Source organism: Pangasianodon hypophthalmus, chromosome 10, assembly GCF_027358585.1.
Source record: "Pangasianodon hypophthalmus isolate fPanHyp1 chromosome 10, fPanHyp1.pri, whole genome shotgun sequence".
Lineage (NCBI taxonomy): Eukaryota > Metazoa > Chordata > Actinopteri > Siluriformes > Pangasiidae > Pangasianodon > Pangasianodon hypophthalmus.
Window position 1 is genome coordinate 12,925,238 of NC_069719.1, and position 23,796 is coordinate 12,949,033.

Sequence of the window (23,796 nt, forward strand, 5' to 3'; positions counted from 1 at the left end):
CAAGACAGAACCTGTAGGACTGTTGCATAGATGGCATCCTATTATTGTGCTGCATTAAAAGTCACTGATCTGCTAAAGAGGTACTCGACTAGAAATGTATGTCAGTAATGGCTGTGTTGGAACCAACATAATGATAAAATGCAATGCCTATAAAATTGCAACTAGCCATAATTAAAATGAAAAACAGAAAAATTAAAATTAGCAAGCTGAGTATGTGCTCATAAATCTATAAAACGTGTTACACATGTATACGCATCACTAAAAATTCTGCTTTAAAGTCTGCTTTAAAGTTACAAATTCATGTAACCAGCTCTGTACCAATGATCCCAAATACGGTGAAATCACTGTATACTGAGCATGTGAGCATGATGCTCTGGAGATACCACTTTGGGTATAAATTTTAGAGCCTCCTCATTAAATTTGTCCATGATCAAATGGTTAAAGCTTTTGGCAAGGCTTGAAAATACCTAATGTGCTTAACATAAGCACTGAAACAAAGCAGGAATGTGACGTACAACATAACAAAGATTATTAACTATACCCAGGCCTGATTATGGATTTGGAATCTGTCGATTTCTCAGGGAAATCTCCACTAAAACAAGGAATTATTTTTGTTCTAAGTCACATGGCTAAATAATTGAAGCAGCTGAATGTCCACTATATTAGATAATGGAAAAAAAGAGTTTAAGATTTGCAGTAAAGATTCCACTGATCATATCTGTTTCATCATACCTAAAACTGCATTTAATGCTCAGAGCTTCTGAAATAAAGGTTAGAGTTCAGTTCTGTTCAGTTGCTACTGCTGAGCCCTTAAGCAAGCACTTAACCCTCAACTCAGCTTTATTCTAAGTTGCTTTGGTATCAAATGCGGAAACTGAATAATATAAATAAAGTAACATTTCAGGAATTGAATAACATACTAATTCTCAGTGGGCTAAGGTTCACACAGCACATGCAGATTACATTACGCTGCCAGGGCTCAACACCAACGTGCTTGGCAGCAAGGTCTGATTAACATTTTACGTGTTCTTAAAGCAGATTGTAGGCCAAATGCTCAAGAAATGGACCTACGAGTATGTGACAACACTAAAGTGGCTCCCTTTAGTCCACTCACTGAGCAATGGCTCAGTGAGTGGATACTCCTGTTATAAATGTACATGAAACATGATTACAATTTTGTACCACATTTTCTGATAAAGAGGGCTAATGTATGTGTTAAACTATGGCTTTACCTACTTAATAAATCCTGCAGTTTTTTCCTCCTTTACACTTGGTTATTTATTTTAAACCTTTACAGTCAAGTTGTGTCAAATATATAAATATATTAACACTAAAAAAACCATGAGAAATCACTTAGTATTGGTTATTAAAATGAACATTATAAAATTACAAAATACATTCAAATAGAAGGCTTGCTTGCAAAAATATGATTAAGTACACTGGTGACTTCAATATACATATATTTTTCCTTTCTCCTGAGTAATTGTCACCCCAATCTGACTCCTAATATGTAGCATCAGATTTGAAAGCACTGTTGGTTTGTCCTAATCTTGGAAGAGGTCTCATTTTTCTGGTAGATGGTATAGAAGTGTCAGGATCTGCAGATGTGGTTGGTGGAAGATCATAAGACAGCTCACTTTTCTTCACCTTTTTCTTCTTCCTTTTATTTCTTTAAATAAGAGTAAGAAAAAGAAAAGTCATACCATGATACTCTTACAGTGCCTTATCAGCTTCTAGAAATGCACACAAACACATTACACATAAAGTTGAGTATATGAGACAGACAAAGCTCTTTGGGTAAAATTTCAACAGCAAGTGTTTAAAATATTTAAGGCAATTCATCTTTTACCTATTTAAAATGTTAGACTCATAGTAATGAGAAAAGGCTCTGGAAGAGAATGTATTAGAGTTAGTAGTGAGCCATACTTGACAGAAGGTGCCTCAGCATCAGTTTCCTGCTCCGAAATGATCTTCAGCTCCCCAGAGGCACTGACAGCTGCAGACATCTGCAGTAGAATGAAACAGAGAGAGAAGAAATCAGTGCACTGTGTGTTCCCTTTTCTAACAAAGCTAACTTTTGTCTTTAAAATATTTTTTGTTAATTATTTCAGCCCTACTGAATTTGCCATAATGATCATGGAGAAGCAAAGAAGTGGAGACAACACACTAGATAACACTAAGAACATTATGCACTGTAAAATTACATTAAAATCTGGGGTTGAAAGCAAAACTTGGGCATCTTACCATTTTGAGACTGATTCTACTTACCACACAGAAATAAACAAATCAACTCAATGTCACAAATGCATAGAAAACCCTTACGTGCCAAGTAGTATTTCACGGCACAACTGAGTGAGATCACAAATTTTGTTCATCTATTACATTACCTTGGTGGCTGTGGCTCTGTTAACTCCTTCAGTTATTTGCTCTAAGGGTTCAGGTTGTGCCTCTATAGCCCGTGAGAGCTCGTCATCAAACCCCTCTGTGTGAGAGAAAGATAAAACATGTTTACAGCACTATATCAACTTAATCTGATGCTCATCTGTTACCAAAAATGCTCTACACACTTTCATCAGCCACGTAGGCAGCTGGGAAGTAGCCCCGGTGTCCACTGGCTAAGCATCCAAACCACCAGTTGTCATTATCTTTGTGCAGCACATGGATCACATCACCGCGGCGTAACGTCAGCTCATCAGAGCGATTGGCGTTGTAGTCATACAGGGTCACAACCTGGAAGACAATTCACGGGCGCTTAGCCTCGAACAAAATAACTACAGTCTAGCTCAGCTAAATATATTTGTAGAGTAGAAATGGAATTGTAAATATAAAACTTTAATGAAGATATAGCATGAGATAATGAGTACCGTCTGCTGGACTTGTTCCACATCAGTCTCAACTTGTAATGGAAATTCAGAATCTGGTAGACTCTGGGGAAATTCATACAGTCTGCTGTTAATTTAAGAGTTATAAATTGATGTCATTTAGCCTAGTGAATCAATCAAACCAGAAAATGAGTGTCTCACCTTTGGCTTTAATGATGGCATTCTTCTAATGGGATGACCAAAAGCACTGGAGCCAACTGTGTGGGAGGGAAAACTTTCTGAAAAACGAAGCTATGTTCCAGAGCACACAAACCTAAACATTTAATGAGCATGTCTCTGTATGAGGTACCATGCGAGCACTGTATGGTAAGGCTATTAGTAAATCATTGACAGCTTATACATACATGTTTGTGAGCTGAGCGTGGCCTGAGGAATTAGCTGAGCACCAAGTGAGCTGGACAGCTGCAGATTGGAGTGAGGAGAAAGCAGAGATGGAGCGGGGAGAGAAGTATGCAAACCCTGAAACACAGTAAGACAAGTTACTAGTTACATTTAATGTTGAATTATTATAAACATATCTGACTGTTGTTTTCCATTGTTTTTCGTACTGATATTTTTGTATAACAACTACTTGCCTCTTGGGATAAGCCCCTCGCCAAGTGAGACATGCTTCCTTCAATTAAAATAAAAGCCATTTGTGTTAATTAAAATGACATTCAAACATAATATAAAATTATTTATATTTCAATCAGTTGATCCTGTACAAACAGCAGAACTACTCACCCTGTTCATAGAGGTATTCCATGCCAGAGGTATTGCGATGCGGCTCCTGACACGACAAAATAAACATTTTCTTACCACAACTATATACTTAAATAAGAGAGCTCAGAGAATGGTAGTTCAGATTAAAACACATTAGCTGAAGAGACAATATGTATGCATCCTAACCTATTTCACATTATTATCTGCATGTAAACCTTGCATGCTCTCACCAGAACTGAGTCTAATTTCTGTTTAACTCGCTGCATCTTGAGGGACATGCGAGCAGCACTGGCAAATCGGTCCATTCCAGAGGCTGAAGCATCCTGGAACGCAGGGATCTCGGTCTGATTCCTCAGTGTTTTACTGACAGCAGTGTCGGATCTGTTCAGCACTCTCATACTCTCCAGCTCCAACTGAGTAACTAACAACAAACAGGAGAATTAGCTGATGCTTTTGCTTTTCTTTTACATGCAATATACTAGTTTTACTACAGTGTTAAAGGTGGGATCTGTGATTTTATAAATTTAGAGCATGTAATATTTATTAAAGTTCTCTTCACATTGCAGCTGTCAGAACAATATATTCAAAGGAAAATGGTCTTTAAAACTAACCAGTCCACCCAGTTGGAACAAGAATGTGTCTCTACTTGCATATCAATAATGTTGCCTGTCATTTCAGAAAGCATGGCTTTGAAGGGAACACTGAAGAGCTGTATTTGTTTAAATTTTATTCATTTACTCATGCATTTTCAGAAAATGCTTTATCCTTGTCGGGGTCATTGTAAATCCAGAGCCTATCTCACGAATACTGAATAAAGTACAGCAGAGCTGGATGGGTCACCAGTCCATCACAGGGAACCAAACACAAACAAATACTTATTCACACCCAGGGGAAATTTACACCCAACTCACAGGCAGTGTTTGCACAGTTGTGCTTATAGAGTACTGATTAATATGATTATTCTAGAAAAGAGTAACTCCTATAGTTTAAATTTTATAAAGCCTTTTTTTCATTATTACCTGCATACATATAAACTCACCTTTTCGGTCATACACATATAACTGAATTGGCTGATTTTGCCCAAAGGCACAGAAAGCCACTAAATGTTCATGGGGATGGAAAGCCACTCCACGGAGAGCAGTTGGGTAGCACAGCTCTGAGTACACAGCCACTTGATCACCTGCATTTGAACAGAGAACACATAGAGGCTTTCACTGACAGGATTTGCAACAGCAAAAGCACAGTCTTATCCCCAAAGGACCAGGAAGGCTGCCGGTTTTCATTTCAGGTAAGCATAAATCAGGTTTGCTCTTGTTTAAAAGAGTAGTGAGGACAGATGTGTTCAGATTGGCTAGAGCGAAAACCTGCAGTCACACTGGACACCTTCAAATGCAGTATGTTGTTCTATCCTAGGAAGAAATAACATTTGTCTTATGTTAAATAAAATGAAAAAATCTACATGAATGGTATTGAAAATAACATTTAAAAGCCTAAAAACCTTTACTAAATGAAGCTTTACATAAAGCTTTCAGTCTTAATTCTGTCTGTTCTTCAATTACAGCTATACATTTATTATGGAAATCATACTGGCCTGCTCAATTACTTTATACGGTTATATGCTGATGAGAGGTGCATACCGGTCTCAGCATTCCACACGTAGGCAAGTCCATCCTCACTGCCTGAGAAGATGAAGTTTCCACATGGGGTGAAGGTGCTGTTGATCCTCTCCCTGTAATTTGTGGCACCTATATATTTCTTTATAGCGAAGCTGTAATAAAAATACAAAGACACAGATTTCCTGCCTATACCAAATGTTTAGAGAGTTAATATACAGGCAGGTGACAAAGTAAAGGAAAAAAATGGCATTTCTGTTATGTTGTGGGGTCATTTTGCTGGCATGGTTTGAGTCCCTCAAAATTATTCTGACTGATCACCTTCATCCTGTGTTGAAACATTTCTATCCTGCTGGGAGTGCTCTCTTCCAGGATGATAATCCACATGGCACGAGGGCTCACTGAGTGGTTTGATGAAATGAGGAAATGATGTAAATCCAATGCTGTGACCTTCATAGTTATGATTTATCAACCCAATTTGAACACCTGTGGGAGATTTTGGTGTTCTCCATGACCATTACCAAAACACCAACTGAGGGAATATATTTTGGAAGAAAGATGTTCATCCCTTCCATACAGTTCAACAGACTTCTATGACAATCCATGTTGAAGCTGTTCTGGTGGCTCAACACCTTACTATAACACTGGTCACTTAAGAAACATTCTACAGGGTGTCCAAAAAGTCAGGAACCAGTGAGAGTATGTTGAGCAAATATGCTGAGCAAAATCTGCAACTAAGTAAATACAAAACTAAGTACATGTTGTTTTACACTCATTGGTTCCTGACTCTTCAGGTACCCTGTATATTATATGCATACACAGATCAGCCATAACATTAAAACCACCTGCCTAATATTGGGTAGGTCCCCCTTGTGCCACCAAAACAGCTCAGACCTGTTGAGGCATGGATGCCACAAGACCTCTGAAGGTGTGCTGTGGTATCTGGCACCAAGACTTTCGCAGCAGATCCTTAAAGTCACTGCATACCGGGAACACCCCACAAGACCAGCCGTTTTGGAGATGCTCTGAACCATCATCTAGCCATCGCAATTTGGCCCTTGTCAAAGTCGCTCAGATCCTTACGCTTGCCCATTTTTCCTGCTACCAACACATCAACTTCGAGAACTGACTGTTTACTTGCTGCCTAATATAGCCCACCCCTTGTCAGGTGCCACTGTAACAAGATAATCATTGTTATTCACATCACCTGTCATTGGTTTTAATGTTATGGCTAACAGCGTATATACACCATAGTATACATATATACTACTGTATATGTCATTCACTACATACAAATGTATACTCAGTGAGCACTTTATTAGGAACACTATATTAATATTGTGTAGGGTCTCCTTTTCCTCTCAAAACAGCCTCAATTCTATATGGCATGGATTCCGTAAGACGCTGGAAACATTCCTTTGAGATTCTGGTCCATGTTGGCATGACAGCATCACGCAATTCCTGCAGATTTTTATGGTACACTTTCATGCTGCGAATCTCCCGTTCTACCACATCCCAAAGGTAGTGGATTCAGATCTGTTGACTGGGAAGGCCACTGAAGAACATTGAACCCATTGTCATGTTCATGAAACCAGTTTGAGATGACCTTTGCTTTGTGACATGGTGCATTATCGTGCTGGAAGTAGCCATTAGAAGATGGGTAAATTGTGGCCATGAAGGGATGCACATGGTCAGCAACAATACTCAAATAGACTGTGACATTCGAGCGAGGATTGATTGGTATTAACGAGCTCAAAGTGTGCCAAAAAAACATTCCCCACACCATTACACCACCTCCACCAGCCTGGACTGTTGACACAAGGCAGGTTGGGTCCATGGATTCATGGTGTTGGAGCCAAATTCTGACCCTACCATCTGTGTGCCTCAGCAGAAATCGAGATTCATCAGACCAGGCTCCATTTTTCCAGTCTTCAACTGTCCCGTTTTGGTGACCCTGTGCCCACTGCAGCCTCAGCTTTCTGTTCTTGGCTTACAGAAGTGGAACCCGATGTGGTCTTCTGCTATTGTAGCCCATCCGCTTCAAGGAGCACTATGTGTTGTGCATTGTGAGATGTTTTTCTGCTCACCATAATTGTACATAGTCATTATCTGACTTACTGTAGATTTTGTGTCAACTCAAACCAGTCTGGCCATTCTCTGTTGACCTCTCTCATTAACAAGGTGTTTCCGTCTGCAGAACTGCCACTCACTGAATGTTTTTATTTTATTGCATCATTCTGAGTAAACTCTAGAGACTGTTGTGCATGAAAACCCCAAGAGATCAGCAGTATTATAGAAATACTCAAACCAGCCAGTTTGGCACCAACAATCATGCCACGGTCAAAATCACTGAAATTAAATTTTTTCCCCCCATTCTCATGGTTGATGTGAACATTACCTGAAGCTGCTGGCCCATATCTGCATGATTTTATGCATTGCAATGCTGCCACATGATTGGCTAATTACATAATTGCATGAATAAGTGTACAGATGTTCCTAATAAAGTGCTCATTGAGTGTATAGGTGGTACTCTAAAATACTGCACAAAATTCTCTACATACATATAAATGTAATTACATTCTCAAATCCATCACTCGCAAAACACTGTCTTTGGCATGGATTAGGAGCCGTCTTCCATTTGGATGCACTTCTAGTGAGCTGATAGGAATTCCATTCAGATCGCTTTCCTTTATTTCCTATAGGAAACATTTAATGCCATATATTAATTAGTTATTGCTGTGAAAACTTTTACACAGTTAGTATTACATTTTTGTATAATGATTATTCTGTATTAATACAGACTTTACTTTCTCAATTTTCCACTGACGTGCTGCTCCATGCTGTGATCCATCCTCAACTTTAGTACTCCATGCAATAATCAGGCCAGCATTGTCTGCAGAAAACATCCTGCTTCCTGTGTCAGAACCACCATACTGTTGCAGTTACTTACATCTTTTAATGATGCACATAATGACTTATGTTAATGACTTACTACAGAGGTAAGCTGTACCTTCATTGTCAAAACACAGTGCATTGATGAAAGTCTTGTGTCCCTCAAACTCTTGCAGGAGTTGTCCATTCACGTCTTTAATGTCTAAATTCCACATTCGAAGCAGACCATCATAGCCCCCTGTTACCACCAGGCTCGGGGCTTGAGGGTGAAACTGGGCAGAGTATACAAATGATGGGTGGGGGAGGATCTTCTGAGCAAGTCCTTGGAGTCTTTCAATGTTCCACACTCTGACAAAAGGAAATGGGGTTTGAACGATCATAAAGGTGCAGATCTCAATTCTTATTCCAAATATAGTCAAGGAAGTATTTACCTGACTGTCCCATCAGAGGATGCTGACAGCAGGCACGTGTCATCTCTGGTCCAGCAGAGATCATAGACAATACTGAGGTGGCCATTAAAAGATGCTAGGACTTTGCCCGAGGGGATCTCATACACTACAGGAACACATCCGAAGTCAGTATCATTTCTGTGAATCATGACTTGGACAAAACAATCATGGCTATTTGCATGATCTGATTTGATATTAGTCAACAGATAGATTACAATTTCAACATCTAAATAGATTCTTATTTTAGATAGGAGGTTTATTTGAGTTAAAATATCATGCTTGTTAAGTGCTTATCATCTATTCACCTATAATGGGAAAAGCATCTCTGTCTGCACAAGCAGCAGCCAGGACCCTGCCATCATGAGAGAAGCGTAGAACAAAGCAGCCCATCTGACCTCCACGGAATGACAGCATTGGTTTGTTAGGAATACGACACACCTGGTAGGATTAATTTGTTTTTTTAGAAAGCTGTATTCACATATAACATATGCAATAGGATATGTACTTTAACAAACAGCTTGCAAATTATTTCATGATACCTGTCCAGGCAGGCGGCTCCATTTTATAGCATCTGATTTGCTCTCCAACAGCTGGGTGAAAGTTTTCTGAGTGAGTTCAGTGTGGAGCTCAGTGTATGAGGTGCTGCCCCTCTCCTGCTGCAGAGCCATCATCGAGCGTATACTGGGGTCCACCTAGTGACAATCAGATCAGTCTTAGTGCTTAAATTTTTTTTTTTTTTTTTTTTTTTTTTTTTTTTTTGGTCAAAAACTATCACTCAGTAACTGCACCACAACATAAAAATATGATGTGAAAACGTTTTGCCCTAGAGCTTCCCATATTTATAGATGTTGAAAATTTGAAACTTAAGTCGTAAAACACTTAAAACCACTGGCAGTGCTCCATATAAGAGACGTACCTTAAGAACATGAGGAGCTAAACCAACACCTTGATTTATCACCCGTTTTTCTACAAATCATAGGTTTACATTAAGATTTATAAGAAGATAAAAGACCACTGTGTGGTCGTTACTGTGAGTGATACTTACGTGTTCTGGTAGTTTGAGGCCTTTCACAGTGACATAAAGAGTCGAGGCATATCTGTTCCAAGCGTATTTTGACCACCACTGAAACACCTCGAGCGTTTGTGGATTCTTCCTAGCTCTGGGTGGAGGGCTGTACAGCTGGAGACGCAGTTTACTGTCAACGTTCAGCACACCATTGGTCCCTACGAGCTAAAAAATATATTAACAGATGTTTGAAAAGTTCAAGCCATGCCTAAATTAGGACTTAGGAGATACAGACTTATAGAACACTATACAGAGCATGACATAAATATTCATCTTCTTTGAACTTTTCCATAATTTGTAGTGTTATGACCATTAAATGAAATGGACAAATCTGGGATTTTGTCATGAATGTACACAAAATATACAAAATAATACTGAAGTTTGGGGGAAGAAAAATCAGTTTAGTATGCAAAAATACTGACAAATAAAAAAGTGTAATAGTCGTCATTTCATAAGTATTTACCCCTGTTGCTGTGAAACCTCTAAATTAGATCTGATGCTACCGGTTACCATCTAAAGTCCCATAATTAATTGAATGGAGTCCACGTATGTGCAATTAAAGTGTCATTTGATCTCATTAATAAATACATCCGTTCCTGGAAGGCCCCAGAATTTATTAAAGAGCATTTTTAAACAAGTAGATGAGTTTCCCTCTGCCACCAACAAACCTAGTCCTTCTTGTCACTAATTTGTATACCAGAAATAATTTTAAAATATACTTCAAACAAGAAGAAAGCTTTTGAAGAAAAACTATTTCAGATATTTGACCCTACAAAAATTCAACCACTCATAGACAGACGGACTGACTGATGACAAAAATTGTAGCTAACCAAAAAAAAAAAAAAAAATGGGCCATGAGTTTCTGAACATGAATGTCCAAGTAACACCTCCGTAAGACAAACAGGAAGAAAGCTAATGAAGAAAAACTATTTCAGACATTTGACCTTGAGACCTTAATTCTGTTTGGTCCAAAATTTTATCAGATCATCTGCTGGTTACAGTGATAATTCCATCTAAAGCCTACAAACATTCACCTACTCATTCTTGAGATAATAAGAATCTTGGATGGATGGACTGAAAATAAAAAACCTCCATCACTTAGTGGCAGAGGCGTAAGAAACAGCATCATGAAGACCAAGGCGCTATCAAACCAAATACGGGACAAGGTTTTGTAATCGTATTAATCAGGGTTTGGTTTTGAAATAAATGCCACACTTTGAACAATCTGCAAAGCACCATTAAATCCATTATTGAAAACAGCAAGAATATGACACAATGGCAGCTCTGTCTAGAGAAGGCCGTCCACAAAAAGTCAGCGACCAGGTAAGGAGAACGTTAATCAGAGAAGCAATTTTGTGTATGTTCATGATATTTAATCGAGGAGGTACAAAATGTGGAAAGTTTGGAGAGAGGGTGAATATTTGTACAAGCCACTATATACTGAAGAACACTGTATGAGAGCAAATACCAAGAATCCACTATAAAAGCTGTTGAAAATCCAATTACAGTAAACAAGCCATTTTGTGGTACCTTCAAAAAAGCCCAAGCAATTTTGCGAAATCCTCGCTCGCTCAGGTCAGCAGAGGCATTTGCCCTTGCTTCTTCCATGCTCATAAATTCAAGGATCTATAAAAAAAAAAAGAGGTTTTTTAATCATGATGCAGCACTAATGATGCATAACGCAATAATCAATACTGGCTCACCTCAAAAAAGAGGATGACCTTTGGAGCCTCATCATTCTGTTGAAGAAAATAACTAAAACGCTCATTAAAGACGATCTGCTCCTCCCACTCAGGAACTGTCGACTTTTGTTTCTTGAAGTCAAAAGGCTGAGTTATAATGGGAAGGACATGCTCAACATTCTCCTGTTCATAAAAAGAAGACACTCGACGATGGCTGAGTGTAACAGAAAAATTGTTTAAAAAAAAAAAAAAACAAGCATCAGTACAAGAATGCATGACAGCATAACAATATATTTGTGTCCGTTTCACAATTTAGGCCAGAAAACAACACTAATCAGAAGGCTGTCAAATACCTACCTGTCCTCTTTCTTGACATACTGTCCAGTGATTTCATCCACAACATGGACTTTGACCATGGGATGGGACACCAGAAGGTCCGTCTTGAGTCGTTCTGTACGGTGAATGTAAACTCCCAGCACCAGGCTGTCATCAAAGGCCTGGCTAGGAGATGCATCCACTTCTGTCTGACTGTCCTGTACTATCACTTCTGCCAACAACGAGCCAACACAACCCAATTATTCTCAGTACTATAAAAGCAGATTAAGGAGTCTGGTGATTTGCTGCCAGAATGATGACTATGTGCTGCATTACAAACCTTGCTTCCTTTTCTTCTTCTTTTTGCCTATGGGCTTGACTGTCTCTTCTTTCTCCTCTTCTAGGACATCATTTTGAAAGTCTTCCTTTGATTTAGTTTTATCAGCCGCTAATTCCATGTGATTTTGGTGGCATTTTGATAGAATTTCACTTATAATATCAAAGAGATGCAAGTATTATAAAGACAGAAAAAAATGATCATTCTGATTCATCTTTAGATTGTCAAAACAAACTGAAAATGGAAAAGAACCAATATTGTTAATATTTATGATAAAATAAACAAATAATATAATCTTAGTTGAGACGTTTATGTGCGGGAGTTTAATCACACATAATTTTATTGAAATACGTTAATCTCTGTACCAACTCAATTATTTAAATTGATACGATCATTCTACTGAAAATTCTCACCTTTCATCTCCTTTACTTTCCTTCAGATTCTTCTTTTTCTTTTTCTTTTCTAATTCATTGTTTAATACAATTACTTCTTGCAGCGTTTCACTCTGTTTCTTTTGCTGGGTTTCCTTCAGAGCCCTCTGCTCCTGATGTGTAATCTGTTGCTGATACTCCTGAAGGAGATCAACTTCAGGTTCAGATTCTGCTTTCCTAACACCAGCATCATCGCCTCTTCTACTCTTCCCTTTTTTACCCTTTCTCTTCTGCCCCAAATCTGCCTCAGCAGGAAGTTTTATTTCAGAGCTCAGGGCATTCTTGTCACTTTCGTCTTCATCTTGAACAGGTAGTGGAGGGAGTGCTCTTTTGCTCTTCTTTCTTCCTGAGATTGCAGTGGACATTTCCTCACCCACATTACTGACGTTGGCTTTCTTAAACACCTCATTCTCCCTGCGCCTGTTCTTCGTGTACCTTGGGCTGCCCTGAACAGGGTCATATGTGTTATTGAGAATGGTCTCATCTTCCTTAGTGTCTTTGGTCAAGTTTTTCCTTAAGGTCTGAAGCTGAAAGAGAACAGAATAGGGGGCAAAACAATTAAAATACTGAGCAAGAAAATCTGCCTATTTAATGCTTACAATACTATATATGATAACGGTCAACTGTGAATTGCTTTCATTTCTAACAAATTAATTTCATACCTCAACATTCTCCTGCAGCTGCTCAGCTTGTTGTTTGGGCTTTTTCTTCTGTGAAGGAGGATTTGTATATCTCCTTAAAACCTCATCAAAGTGGGTTCTCGGCTTTGCTCTCACATCACTCTGACCTGTTAAAACATGAGTTTAACTGTCAAATGACACCACATACACTGTATGGTCAAATATACTCGGATACCTGACTATCACACTCATATGTGCCCATTCCAAAACCAGTAACACAGAGTTGGTCCCCCTTTTACTGTTATAATAACCTCCACTCTTCTGGGAAGGCTTTCCACTAGATTTTGGAGCATGAATGTGGGGATTTGTGCCCATTCACCCACAAGAGCATTAGTGAGATCGGGCTCTGATGTTGCATGAGGAGGTCTGGGGTGCAGTCAGGGTTCCAATTCATCCCAAAGGTGTTCAGTGGGTTGAGGTCAGGGCTCTGTGCAGGACACTCCAGCTCTTCCACTCCAACCTTAACACACCATGTCTTTATGAACCTCGCTTTGTGCACAGGGGCATTGTCATGCTGGAGCTCTTTCCGGTAAAAGGAAATCGTAATGCTATATAGCATACAACGAAATTCTAGACAACTGAGTGCATACAACTTTGTGGCAACAGTTTGGGGAAGACCCACATATGGGTGTGATGGTCAGCTGTCCACATATATTTGGCCATGTAGTGTAGTACAGTGTGTGAGGGTGAGTGTAAATGTGAGTATAAAGTCCTTACCTGCTGGCATTCTCGAAAATTCAGGGGCAAATTCATTCTGTGTACAACATGCACCTAAATCTGAAAATTATTTCAAATATATATAAATTACTGCTCAAAATGTGGTCTAAAACATGAAGGTAATGTGAAGTAACAGGATATGCAAGGCTTTCTACCTGAGTAAAAATAGCCTGAAGTGACTTCTGATGGTTGAAGCTGCTTCAGAAAAGCCTGGCAAAGAAGGCGTGATGTAAGTTAGTTAGCTAGCCGGCTAATCCACATACATCCGAGTAATCACCAGGTATTTAACTGTTTAATTACAGTTAAACACCATCATCCATAAGTTACAGTAAAATGCAACATGATCAGATTCTTGAAAACTGTTTTACGAAGAAACCAAGAATTTTATGTGACTCTTCTGTTGTATTAAGGCGTGTCTGTGTTGTGTCTGAATCCCCGTTATTTCACTTAACGCTACTCTAATGTTGTGCATGTTAGCCAGCCTGCTACCATAGCAAAATCACATTAACAACGAATAGAAAGGAACGACCAGCTTAAACCTTTCGCAATAACCAAAGCGTATTAGGATTTGTTATATAGCATAGGTTACTTACCTAAAAACTAAATCACGGCTTTTAAAAGTTTTTTTTTTTAACTAGCTATTGTATTAGCCAGTAAGCGGTTGCGATGGTATCCAATAATAAACAAGTTCTAGCGCAGCCTCCGTGTGACGTAGTCATCTGAAAGCACCAATCAGAGCACAGCACTGAGGCTCGTCAGCGCGCGACGCTCCGCTGCGTGAGAAAATCTCTGCAGTCAGCTTTGTTTATTCTCTGAACACACATCGCCCTCTGCTGCTCATGTGCACACATTCAACACCTGGGACCAGCGTGTGAATCCTGTACAGCAGTGTGGGGTTCTGGACCAAAGTGCAGCTAATTAGCTACAGGCAGGAGACTAATGCCCTAAGACGACTCTGTAACATTAGTTTAACTAACACAAAAGCAATACTGGTCCTAGCTATTTCTTGTCTCATAGAAATAATGCTCCAGTTTCTAGGTGACAGTTGCTCAGTTGTGACAGTGTTCCTCATCTTTGATGCACATTCCTAAACTTCAAAGCACACTGACCCCCAAACCCAATTTTACTGCATACTGAGGTGCATGTGTCCCAGTAGATGAAGATGAAGTGAGCACTTTCATCTGACATGTAGCCTATTATTATATCATATGGAAATGAAACAGTAATGAAGTTAAGAAACAGGAAATATAATATGTAAAGATTAGATCCAAAATAATAATCTGTGTAAAACCTCAATAACTTAGGAAACATTTGGTTCCTACACCTTTAAAGAGAAAGCTCCATATAACGCTCTACTTTTTACACCTGACATTGAAAAGGTTTAGAAGGTCATGCTTCTTTATTATTATTATTATTATTATTATTATTATTATTATTTCATTTTACAGTTAGCCTAATTATAATATGCATAATTGTTAGGTTTTTAGCTAGGTGTTATTCCAGAAGTTATGGTAGTTTGCTGCTCATGCATTAAGTGAAATTTTGTGCTTCTGTAATTATTACAGTAATAAACAAATAGCTGTCATGGCAAACAGAAATCCTGACATCAAATTATAGTCAGATCAAAACCTCCATGGCTGAGAGACATGCATGTGTGAGCAGAGTACTGAGAAATTATTATTAGTATTATTCTCAGGCAATTTTTGCTCATGTACCCACAAATTAGGATGAATAATAACTTAAAATCTAAGCTTCAGCATCCTCCATGACTGTTCCCCTGGCTGCTTCCTTTTAAGGAGGTTGCATTAGTGAAATTATACAGGAGTGAAATAATAATTACTGTGCATGAAACTCTTCAAAATGTGACACATCCAAATTATTACCACAGCCACTGAAATCAAAGCCTTTGAAAGATTTGGACATCCATCACATCTCATGTACCATTGAGCAAGTTGTTTATTGCAGCCTATATCCTGCATGAGATGCAATCAGCTGTGCATGAAACCGAGCAGCTGATTGCAGTGAAAATGTTGTGTGTGAAACGTGTTAATGGCTGGTTCGCTTCAGGTCTTATGAAGTGCTCGTTAGCATTTAACTGATTTCTGTGGTTAACTGCTAATTCCTAATTAATCCGATGGGTTATTTCTGAAACTAAATTCCATTGCTTTGTCAACCTTCCCTAACTAGCCTATTATGATCCAAGATCATAAGCATTTACATGGTAACTTATAAATAACATGAATTTCATTCAATACATGCGTTTAAACACAGCAGACAATAACACAGAAGATTAAGACATTAATTGTTTTTATTTTCAGAAGATAAAAGTGAAATCACACAGTGCCTTCTATGGTGCAAAATAAACTAACGTGACTCAAGACAATATTAAACCTATTATTTTCAAGTGCTCAGTTGAATAGTGAGAAGTCCTCGCGTTTAAGCGGTGGAAATCTTGTCCATGGAACATCCGCACTTTTCAACGATCATGTTGGGAAATTCGGCCACTTCGATCTGGGTGTAGTCCCCTTTCTTCAGCAGGTACATCACCGGCAGAGGTGCGCTTTCCACCACTGAGCAGGATCTCGGGCCGTAGCCGTAATTGCGCTTCGGCTGCTTACATCCTCCTGCGCAGCGGAAAGCCTGGTATCCAGCGGGCTCCAGGATCCAGTACTGCGCCCACGTTACTTCCCGGAAGTTGATGTAATGCTCTTCCCTGCAACACGCCTGACTCTCTGCGCCGCGCCTGCAGTCGCCCAGGGACCTGTACAGAGTAATGCATTAGCGACACTGCTGATACAGGTTCTGTATATGAAAATACAGAAACCTACACGACTGTGCTGAATATAAGGGTTAATATAAGCCTGTTATAATAACACTTACCCATATTCTTCCAAGTTCAGGGTGTACAGAACGAGCTCAGGTGTCCCTGCAGTCTTGTCGAGGGTGTTCAGGGAGGTTTGCGTGGTGAACCGCACTCGCTTTGCCATTTCGGCTGCATAACTTCCAGGCCTCTCTCCCTCGATCCGCACCTCCAGGTGCAGTGGGCTTTTCGTCAGGGACTTGGACCAGTAATGAACCGCATGGGTCACGTCAAAGCTCCTCCAGCCGACCTCGTTCACTTTCACCAACCTGTCCGAGATACAAGCACGCATTAAGCAATGACTTCTGCCTTCCTCGTTTATTAAGCAATTAATCTGAGTCAGAAATCAAGTGTCTATCTCAGTAGACTGCGTCCATGTGCTTACCTTGAGTCTACCAGGGAGGTGTGGTTGGAGTCTCTGCACACCCAGTATATGCTGACCCGAGCGTGATTGACGGCTCTGTGCTTCTTCTTCTCGCTCACAGGCAGCTTCCGCGGCGCGGTCTGGTAAAGTCTGAGCTCTGCCATGGCCACCTCGCTGTTCTCTTTCAACCGTGTCTCCATGTCAAACACGAGATGCTGGCGAGTCATGTCTGAGTACTTAACTTCCCCTGTTATATCTGGGAAAACATATAAGAGGATACTTTAAATCTTAGTCGACTATTAAACCCCAGTTGGATATAAACACTGTACACTGTCAGGAAAAAAGGGGGTACTAAACTTGTAGCTGGGGTGGTGCTGTGTTTTATACCTTTAGTATGTATATTTTACCCAGAAAAAAAACATTTTATGCATGTATCAAAGTTCCAGGGTGAAAAATACATATTAAAGGTACGAAAGATGTACCCTGAGTGTAATACCATAGCGACAAAGAAAAGTAGGCAAAAATCAACTCACCTGTGTTGCCATGGATACGCCTGAGGATTCCCGCCAAACTGGGCAGAGACCTCCGCCTCCGAGCATGGTGCAGTTTCAGCATGGACAGATACTTAGTCTTGATGTGATTCGGCACCACAAGACTTTCTAAATCTCTCTTGTGGATGTTGGGGAGTTCCGTTAGTCCGAGTTTTTGGAGAATGGCCTCCTTCATGTCTTCAGTGGAGTATGTCTGCGCCAGAGAGATGAGCGCTGCACACAGCAGCAGGTGGATGAGGAGAGCCATGTCGCAGTGTCGTAGTGCTACACGTTCACTACTGTAAAGTGACTGAAGGTGAAGGAGTGTCCTCTCCTTATATCCAGCTCGACCCCCTGCATCACATCACGTCTAGACCACTTTACAGCCTTAACTGGGATTTTGGGGGGGTAGAAAGGGTGGAGGGGGGGATAACCTGAAGAGTCTGAGCCACTTCAAAGACACATCGCTAATTGAGAGTCGTTACTTTGCTTTCTCAGATGAGTGTCTCAAAAAAAAAAAAAAAAAAAAATCTACATGCTACCCAAAACATGCAAAATATGGTACTTGTCTCTGGAGTATTTCTGCATTATATGATCTTGTAAAAGATGCAAACTATAGTTACAAAAAGCATGTACTGTAGAAGGTAGCACTCCAGTGACCAGGAAAAGTACAGTATTTGTTTCAGTGTGTGATTGTAAGCTATACATCAACACACCCTGACATCTCAGTAAAGTTGTAATATTGGCAGGTTGTATGATGATTCATATGATACTATCCACATTAATGACAAATTTAGGTCCAGGTTTGTTGCTTGGGTTCAGGTCTAGCGATGTATTTCGCCTGAATATATTTAGAGGCAAAGCGTATACAGGAATTACTCTATCTCTTATAAGGATCAAGTTATTATTACAGATACAGACCACAGGGTTGGGCACTTAGAAATGTGGATTGGAAGAAGTTTTCTTAAGGGGGTGATTATCTATTTCTGCTCTAAGATCAGTCAGACCTTTTTTGTCCCACAAACAGGAGGACTAAAGTTGGCCTCAGTCTGCCTTGTGTATTGGCTTATAGGTTCCCTATCAGACAACTCAGGCCTCCGAAAGGTCTGATGATAGATCAACTATTCTCAGACAAGTAACCAAATATACTCCCTGCAGCCTGCTGTTAATCATGTTATTAATCAAGTTATTTTGTCATGATGGAAAATATTTATATTATTATATTAATATTATTGTATTAATTTTATATTAATATTATTATTATTATTTAATTGAGACATTAATTCAGCAACAGTGTAAAACAGCGTTACTAAACATGCAAGTTGCATTTTGAAATAACTTAAAGGAAACAAATATTGGTTAATAAAATACTTTTCTTTGTTGTCTACACATCTCCTTACACAATAATTATATCACAGATTTATTTATTTTAAACTGTATATTGTTGTACAATTATTTATTGTCTTTATAATTTTGTAGGGGCTAATTATTAATTCTACTTCTATGAACTTTCCTAATCCAATGGATATTTGTAGCATGCCATATAGATTATTCAATTATATCAAAATTTAATCAAAATTATTTATATATCTAAATTATATTTAAATGATTCATGTGTCTAATTCTTTCCATGAAATTGTTAACCAAGACATTCCACATAATAGTCTACCATCCAGTTGTTCATGAGTTTGGATGTCACTGAACAGTTAATACTCCTGACTAGACTTGCAATTCATTACATAGGCTACACTACCTATATGATTTACCTGACTATTCCAAATCCAATTACACAAAATGCCAGTGGTCTAACATCTTTAATTGAATAAGAGGAGCCTGCAGGTTTTCTGATCTCTTATGTTTTTCTTGGGTATTGCCTACCAGTCCTCCCAATCTCATGTGAATACACATAGAGTTTCACTCTGATTAATACATCTTTATTCTGTCTGTATTAAAATTACATTGCTTTTTGTCATTAAATACCTTCTGTTCAGTGTGTCCAAAACAGAGTATTCATTCCTGTATATGAATATCTTGATTTCATCTTTAGTTTTTGTACAAATGTCTTGATTTAATTTTAATGTCAGTTTAAAAAAAATTGATGGGCTTTTGGGAAACCTTTTCTGAAATTATTTCAGATTAAAGACGGTTACTCTATCCACCATGAACATGAATGAATACGGATCATTTTCTTTTTATAATTATTTCTATTATTGTGCATAATGCTAGACAAGCATGTGCTTTTTAAATGGTTGATGCATAGCACATGTTTTGTATTATTTAATAATAAGATATTAAGGGTATTAAATATTCATTGAGTAGTATAGCCTAAAGCAATATGTGTCAATATATATAAGTTAATTTGGGCAAAATGTCGAAGGCTTTGTGCAAAGACCCATATTAATCATAGAAATATTCATATAAAACATAAAAATTCCTATGAAACGTGGAGCTTCACTCAAGCAGAAGTTTGTAAACATTAAAGTGTGTGCTGTACAGTTCTAGTCTGCTGTGTTATTATGGGCCTGACATTTGGTTTACTTCTCAATACACACATATTATACAGACTCATTTACTTGCTATGTAGCATGGTATTTTCTGTAGGCTATAGCCTACTACATACTTTAAAGATCAGTTAGATGATCTAGATGGAAGGTGGGAATTGTCTGTTTTTTCGACAAATGAAAAACAATAGCCCAGTGGGCTAAAAACAACGTTAAACATTGGCCCTTTCTTTTAGCCTTTTAATCAAAACGCAACTCCAATAAACACATTAGGCGATGTGTTAATGATAGGCTGCGTGTCGCACATTAGCATCACAACGTGGATCCATTGACGAGCAGCCGCTTTACAGCCAATACAAACCAATATTCACTTTTCTGAATCAAATATGTAAGGCTGTCGAATATGTCTGTTATATAAATACACACATACATGTACGTATGGAGGAAGAGAGAGAGAAAGTTTAAATCTATATATCAGTCAGACTGTATTTTAAACAGATGATAGAAATTCTAATTGCTAAGCATGCTGGGATGTATGCAAATAAGCAAATTTATCATTGCATAATGTTACAATTAAAAAATGAAATAAAGCCTATATATATATATATATATATATATGTGTGTGTGTGTGTGTGTGTGTGTGTGTGTGTATGTGTCTATGTGTGTGTGTATATACTATTTATATATATGTGTGTGTGTGTGTGTGTGTGTGTGCATAGTATTTATATATATATATATATATATATATATATGTGTGTGTGTGTGTGTGTGTGTGTGTGTGTATAGTACTGTGCAAAAGTCTTAGGCACCCTATTTTTTTTTTTTAGTACAAACTATGTTATAGATTTTTATGTTATGACTTCTACATTATGGATTCAGTACAAAAACATTTTAGAATTCCAAACATTAGTTTTCCAGCACAAAATTAAATATTCCAGAAAAATGTTTGTATGTCAGTAAAGAAAGCAGCATATTACATAAGAGACACTTTTAAGTAAGTGCGACAGTCAAAGTCTCCAGAAGATCTGTGGCTACTTCTACAAGATGATCAGTAAAACTTACAGCTCATTTACTTATAAAACTGCACAAACTGTACCTGAGACTACTATTTTTTTTTTAAAGCGAAGGATCATCACACCAAATATTGACTTTGTATCATTTATTACTGTTTACTGCTCTTTATAGTATTTTTTAACGTAGAAACATTTAGTTTCAGCAGTATTTTTGAAGGCATCTTTGCTCTACAGCATTATATATATGTATAAAGAAGATATATATAATTAACTATATATATATATATATATATATATATATATATATATATATATATATATATATACTGTATGTAAAGAACTACCAGCAATCCCTCTTATCCAGTTCTGCTCTTCATTTGTCCAGCAGTCGGCGCTATTATCACCATCATCATTATTACTGTATCTCTCTATAGCTTACCTTAAAAACAGGGACAATTTTGTCTATTTTTAACCCACCTGAATGCTACTCATATTTTACTGTTGCTTTTTGAGCCCTCTTTCTTCCCTGATGTAGCCTAGATTGCATGGGCCAAACAGACTACCTGGTCCTTTAAAGATAAAAATGACCCTCACAAACTCCTTTCCACAGTCAACACGATGTGTTTGTGTATTTGCTGACCAGTTTTGTTGCTTGTGATAATGAACATCTGTGAAACATAAATTCAGTTTTTTTGTTTTGTTCATTTTTGTCCTGCAGACATCTGACCCTTGGCACTCAAGTGTAATTTCTGAAACCGTTTTTTACACTTGTACATGGCAGATTTGTGTTGCTATAAATCAGAGGGGAAGTGCACATATCTGGTGTTTGGAAAGTAACACATTGTTAACTCTTTGCAGAGCAGATATGACTGTTTTTTTTCTGTAAATATGATGGATTTGTTTAAATCATATAGGCAAATAAAAGGTTAGTTGTGACTGACTGACGGACAGCAGGACCTCCGGGAGCGCCAGAGACTGGGGGAGGAAAACAGCCACAAATAATCGATCCTTCGTAAAATTTCCTGGCTAATGCGGGAGTCCCAACAAATACACACAACAAATAAATAATGGGCAATGAAATTGTTGGAAAAAGCCCACGAAGAGATACCAGTTCACAACATCTCTGTAGACTGAAGAAAAAAGGCTTCATCGTGTCTTTATCAGCGATTGAAGAGGCAGAAATAGCGGAATAGGCACTACAGCATCCCTGAATTTCCCCATAAAGCAAAACAGCTGTTGTGCGCTGTGTCGCCATGTTGGTGTGGAATTCTCTCTGGCTTAATTTCAAATAACTTCAGTCTCCCTCTATAGGGACACTGTACCGGATATAAAACAGTGGCTTCTGCGCTCTATGTAGTGCACTACATGTAGGGAGACATTTAGGATGGAGCCTTTTCCTGCCGCTGCAGCCGCATTCCCTGAGCGCGGTGGGCTGCGGGCTGAGGTCGCTCAGGGGAGAGGCACGGATTTCCACAGGGCTGTGGGACACGGAGAATGTTAGTTACTCTTCATCCTGGCCATTTTCGACTGTGGAAAGGACTTCTTTACAGAGGCGTCGCTTTATTTTTACGGAATGTCTGTGCTGCCTATCAACTACATTTTTTTGGAAGTTGTGTCAAGTTAGTTAGCTAGCTAGGCTTTCGGCTAAGCTTGGCTGCTATAGCTACAGAGTAGTGTCACTAGCTAGCTTAGAAGTTACTTTGTGGTTAGCCAAACGTAGTTCGCGACAGGATATAATTAATGTGTGGAGATACGTTAACGTTTTACAAATTAATTTATTGTACCAAGTAGTGTCGCTTAAACCAAGGTTTAATAACACATTTCCATTGTCTAGTGTCTAGGTATTCAAGAGTTAACCTTCCCCAGCGCAATCATATCGCTAGCTACTTAGCTACCTAGCATATCTTCTTCTGCTGCTGGCTTTGCAACCGACGCAGCTGAAGACAAATTGATAACCAATTTTATTTATCTACCCTTTTACAGAACATACCAATTTTTAAATATGAACAGCTTGTTATTTTCTTACAAACGGGCACTGTTTTATTAAGAAGTAAGGAGTGTGAACAGTGGAGCGACATTACGTCTAGCTAGGCTGATATTTGTTCAGTTTCTGCCTTGACTAAATTGTGACTCGAAAAACTTTCAGAAAATGTAGCGGGCAATATTAGGTGAACGAAATAAATACAACTAGCTCCCAAAATAAATAAATAAATAAATAATAATTAAAAAAAAACTAGCTAGCTTTCTAGCTAAGGCAGTGTGAGCACACCATGGTTCTCTGTTGTGTATGAATGGGAGCATGAAGTGTTTTCTTCTGGAGCTTAGCTAGCTAGCTGTGTGTGTTTGTAGCCTCAGCAGCGACGTGGCTAGCTGACTCCCTTTTTAATGTCAGTGTTCATATTTTCAACACAATTCTGTCAGATATTGTAAAGGCAGGGACTACCACATTTTTGTTCCATCATGTCGGGGGAAGTTCGTTTGAAAAAGCTGGAGAAATTGTTCCTGGATGGTCCTGTCCATTCTAATGGCCAGTGTTTCAGCGTCGAGTCTCTTCTGGACGTGCTCGTCTGCCTGTATGATGAGTGCAATAATTCCCCTCTCAGGAGAGAGAAGAACATAGCTGAGTTCCTGGAGTGGGGTAAGTGTTACACACACGGTGGTTAGTTTGAAATTGATCAGTGTATTAGATACACCACGAGCACTGAGCATTTTAACATGTACACATTCTCTGTAGTAGGTATACAGTTACTGTCTGTAGCCAT

General features: G+C 38.7%; 3 protein-coding genes across 8 annotated transcripts in view; 1 reads left to right on the forward strand and 2 right to left on the reverse strand.

Moving 5' to 3' along the window:
* Nucleotides 1-1,357: 1,357 nt before the first annotated feature.
* ahi1 (Abelson helper integration site 1) lies at nt 1,358-14,498 on the reverse strand. Its single transcript, XM_026934476.3, has 28 exons — nt 14,360-14,498; nt 13,922-13,976; nt 13,767-13,826; nt 13,032-13,156; nt 12,352-12,896; nt 11,942-12,090; nt 11,644-11,833; nt 11,308-11,500; nt 11,135-11,230; nt 9,584-9,769; nt 9,078-9,230; nt 8,844-8,976; nt 8,521-8,644; nt 8,208-8,437; nt 8,005-8,111; nt 7,775-7,893; nt 5,222-5,352; nt 4,624-4,764; nt 3,815-4,005; nt 3,606-3,651; nt 3,458-3,495; nt 3,227-3,341; nt 3,024-3,079; nt 2,865-2,927; nt 2,568-2,730; nt 2,388-2,482; nt 1,927-2,006; nt 1,358-1,669 (listed from the first exon to the last, which is right to left on the reverse strand). Exons 3-28 carry the CDS (start codon nt 13,774-13,776, stop codon nt 1,504-1,506), a joined length of 3,645 nt encoding a protein of 1,214 aa, XP_026790277.3. The 5' UTR covers nt 13,777-13,826; nt 13,922-13,976; nt 14,360-14,498; the 3' UTR covers nt 1,358-1,503.
* A 1,558-nt stretch (nt 14,499-16,056) lies between these two features.
* Nucleotides 16,057-17,901, reverse strand: lft2 (lefty2). Its single transcript, XM_026934324.3, has 4 exons — nt 17,524-17,901; nt 17,012-17,246; nt 16,647-16,895; nt 16,057-16,527 (listed from the first exon to the last, which is right to left on the reverse strand). The coding sequence occupies exons 1-4, from the start codon at nt 17,786-17,788 to the stop codon at nt 16,203-16,205; spliced, it is 1,074 nt and encodes a 357-aa protein (XP_026790125.1). The 5' UTR covers nt 17,789-17,901; the 3' UTR covers nt 16,057-16,202.
* A 4,523-nt stretch (nt 17,902-22,424) lies between these two features.
* cdc42bpaa (CDC42 binding protein kinase alpha (DMPK-like) a) overlaps nt 22,425-23,796 on the forward strand; it is a 59,190-nt gene continuing 57,818 nt past the window's right edge. For 4 of the 6 annotated variants that reach the window (XM_026934470.3, XM_053237816.1, XM_026934469.3 and 1 more), the window contains exon 1: nt 22,426-23,672. In XM_026934470.3, coding sequence (XP_026790271.3) covers nt 23,495-23,672 — 178 coding nt within the window. In that variant the 5' untranslated portion in view covers nt 22,426-23,494. Of the gene's footprint in view, nt 23,673-23,796 lie in introns of all 6 variants that reach the window. The other 2 variants (XM_053237814.1, XM_053237815.1) reach the window with 1 other exon arrangement.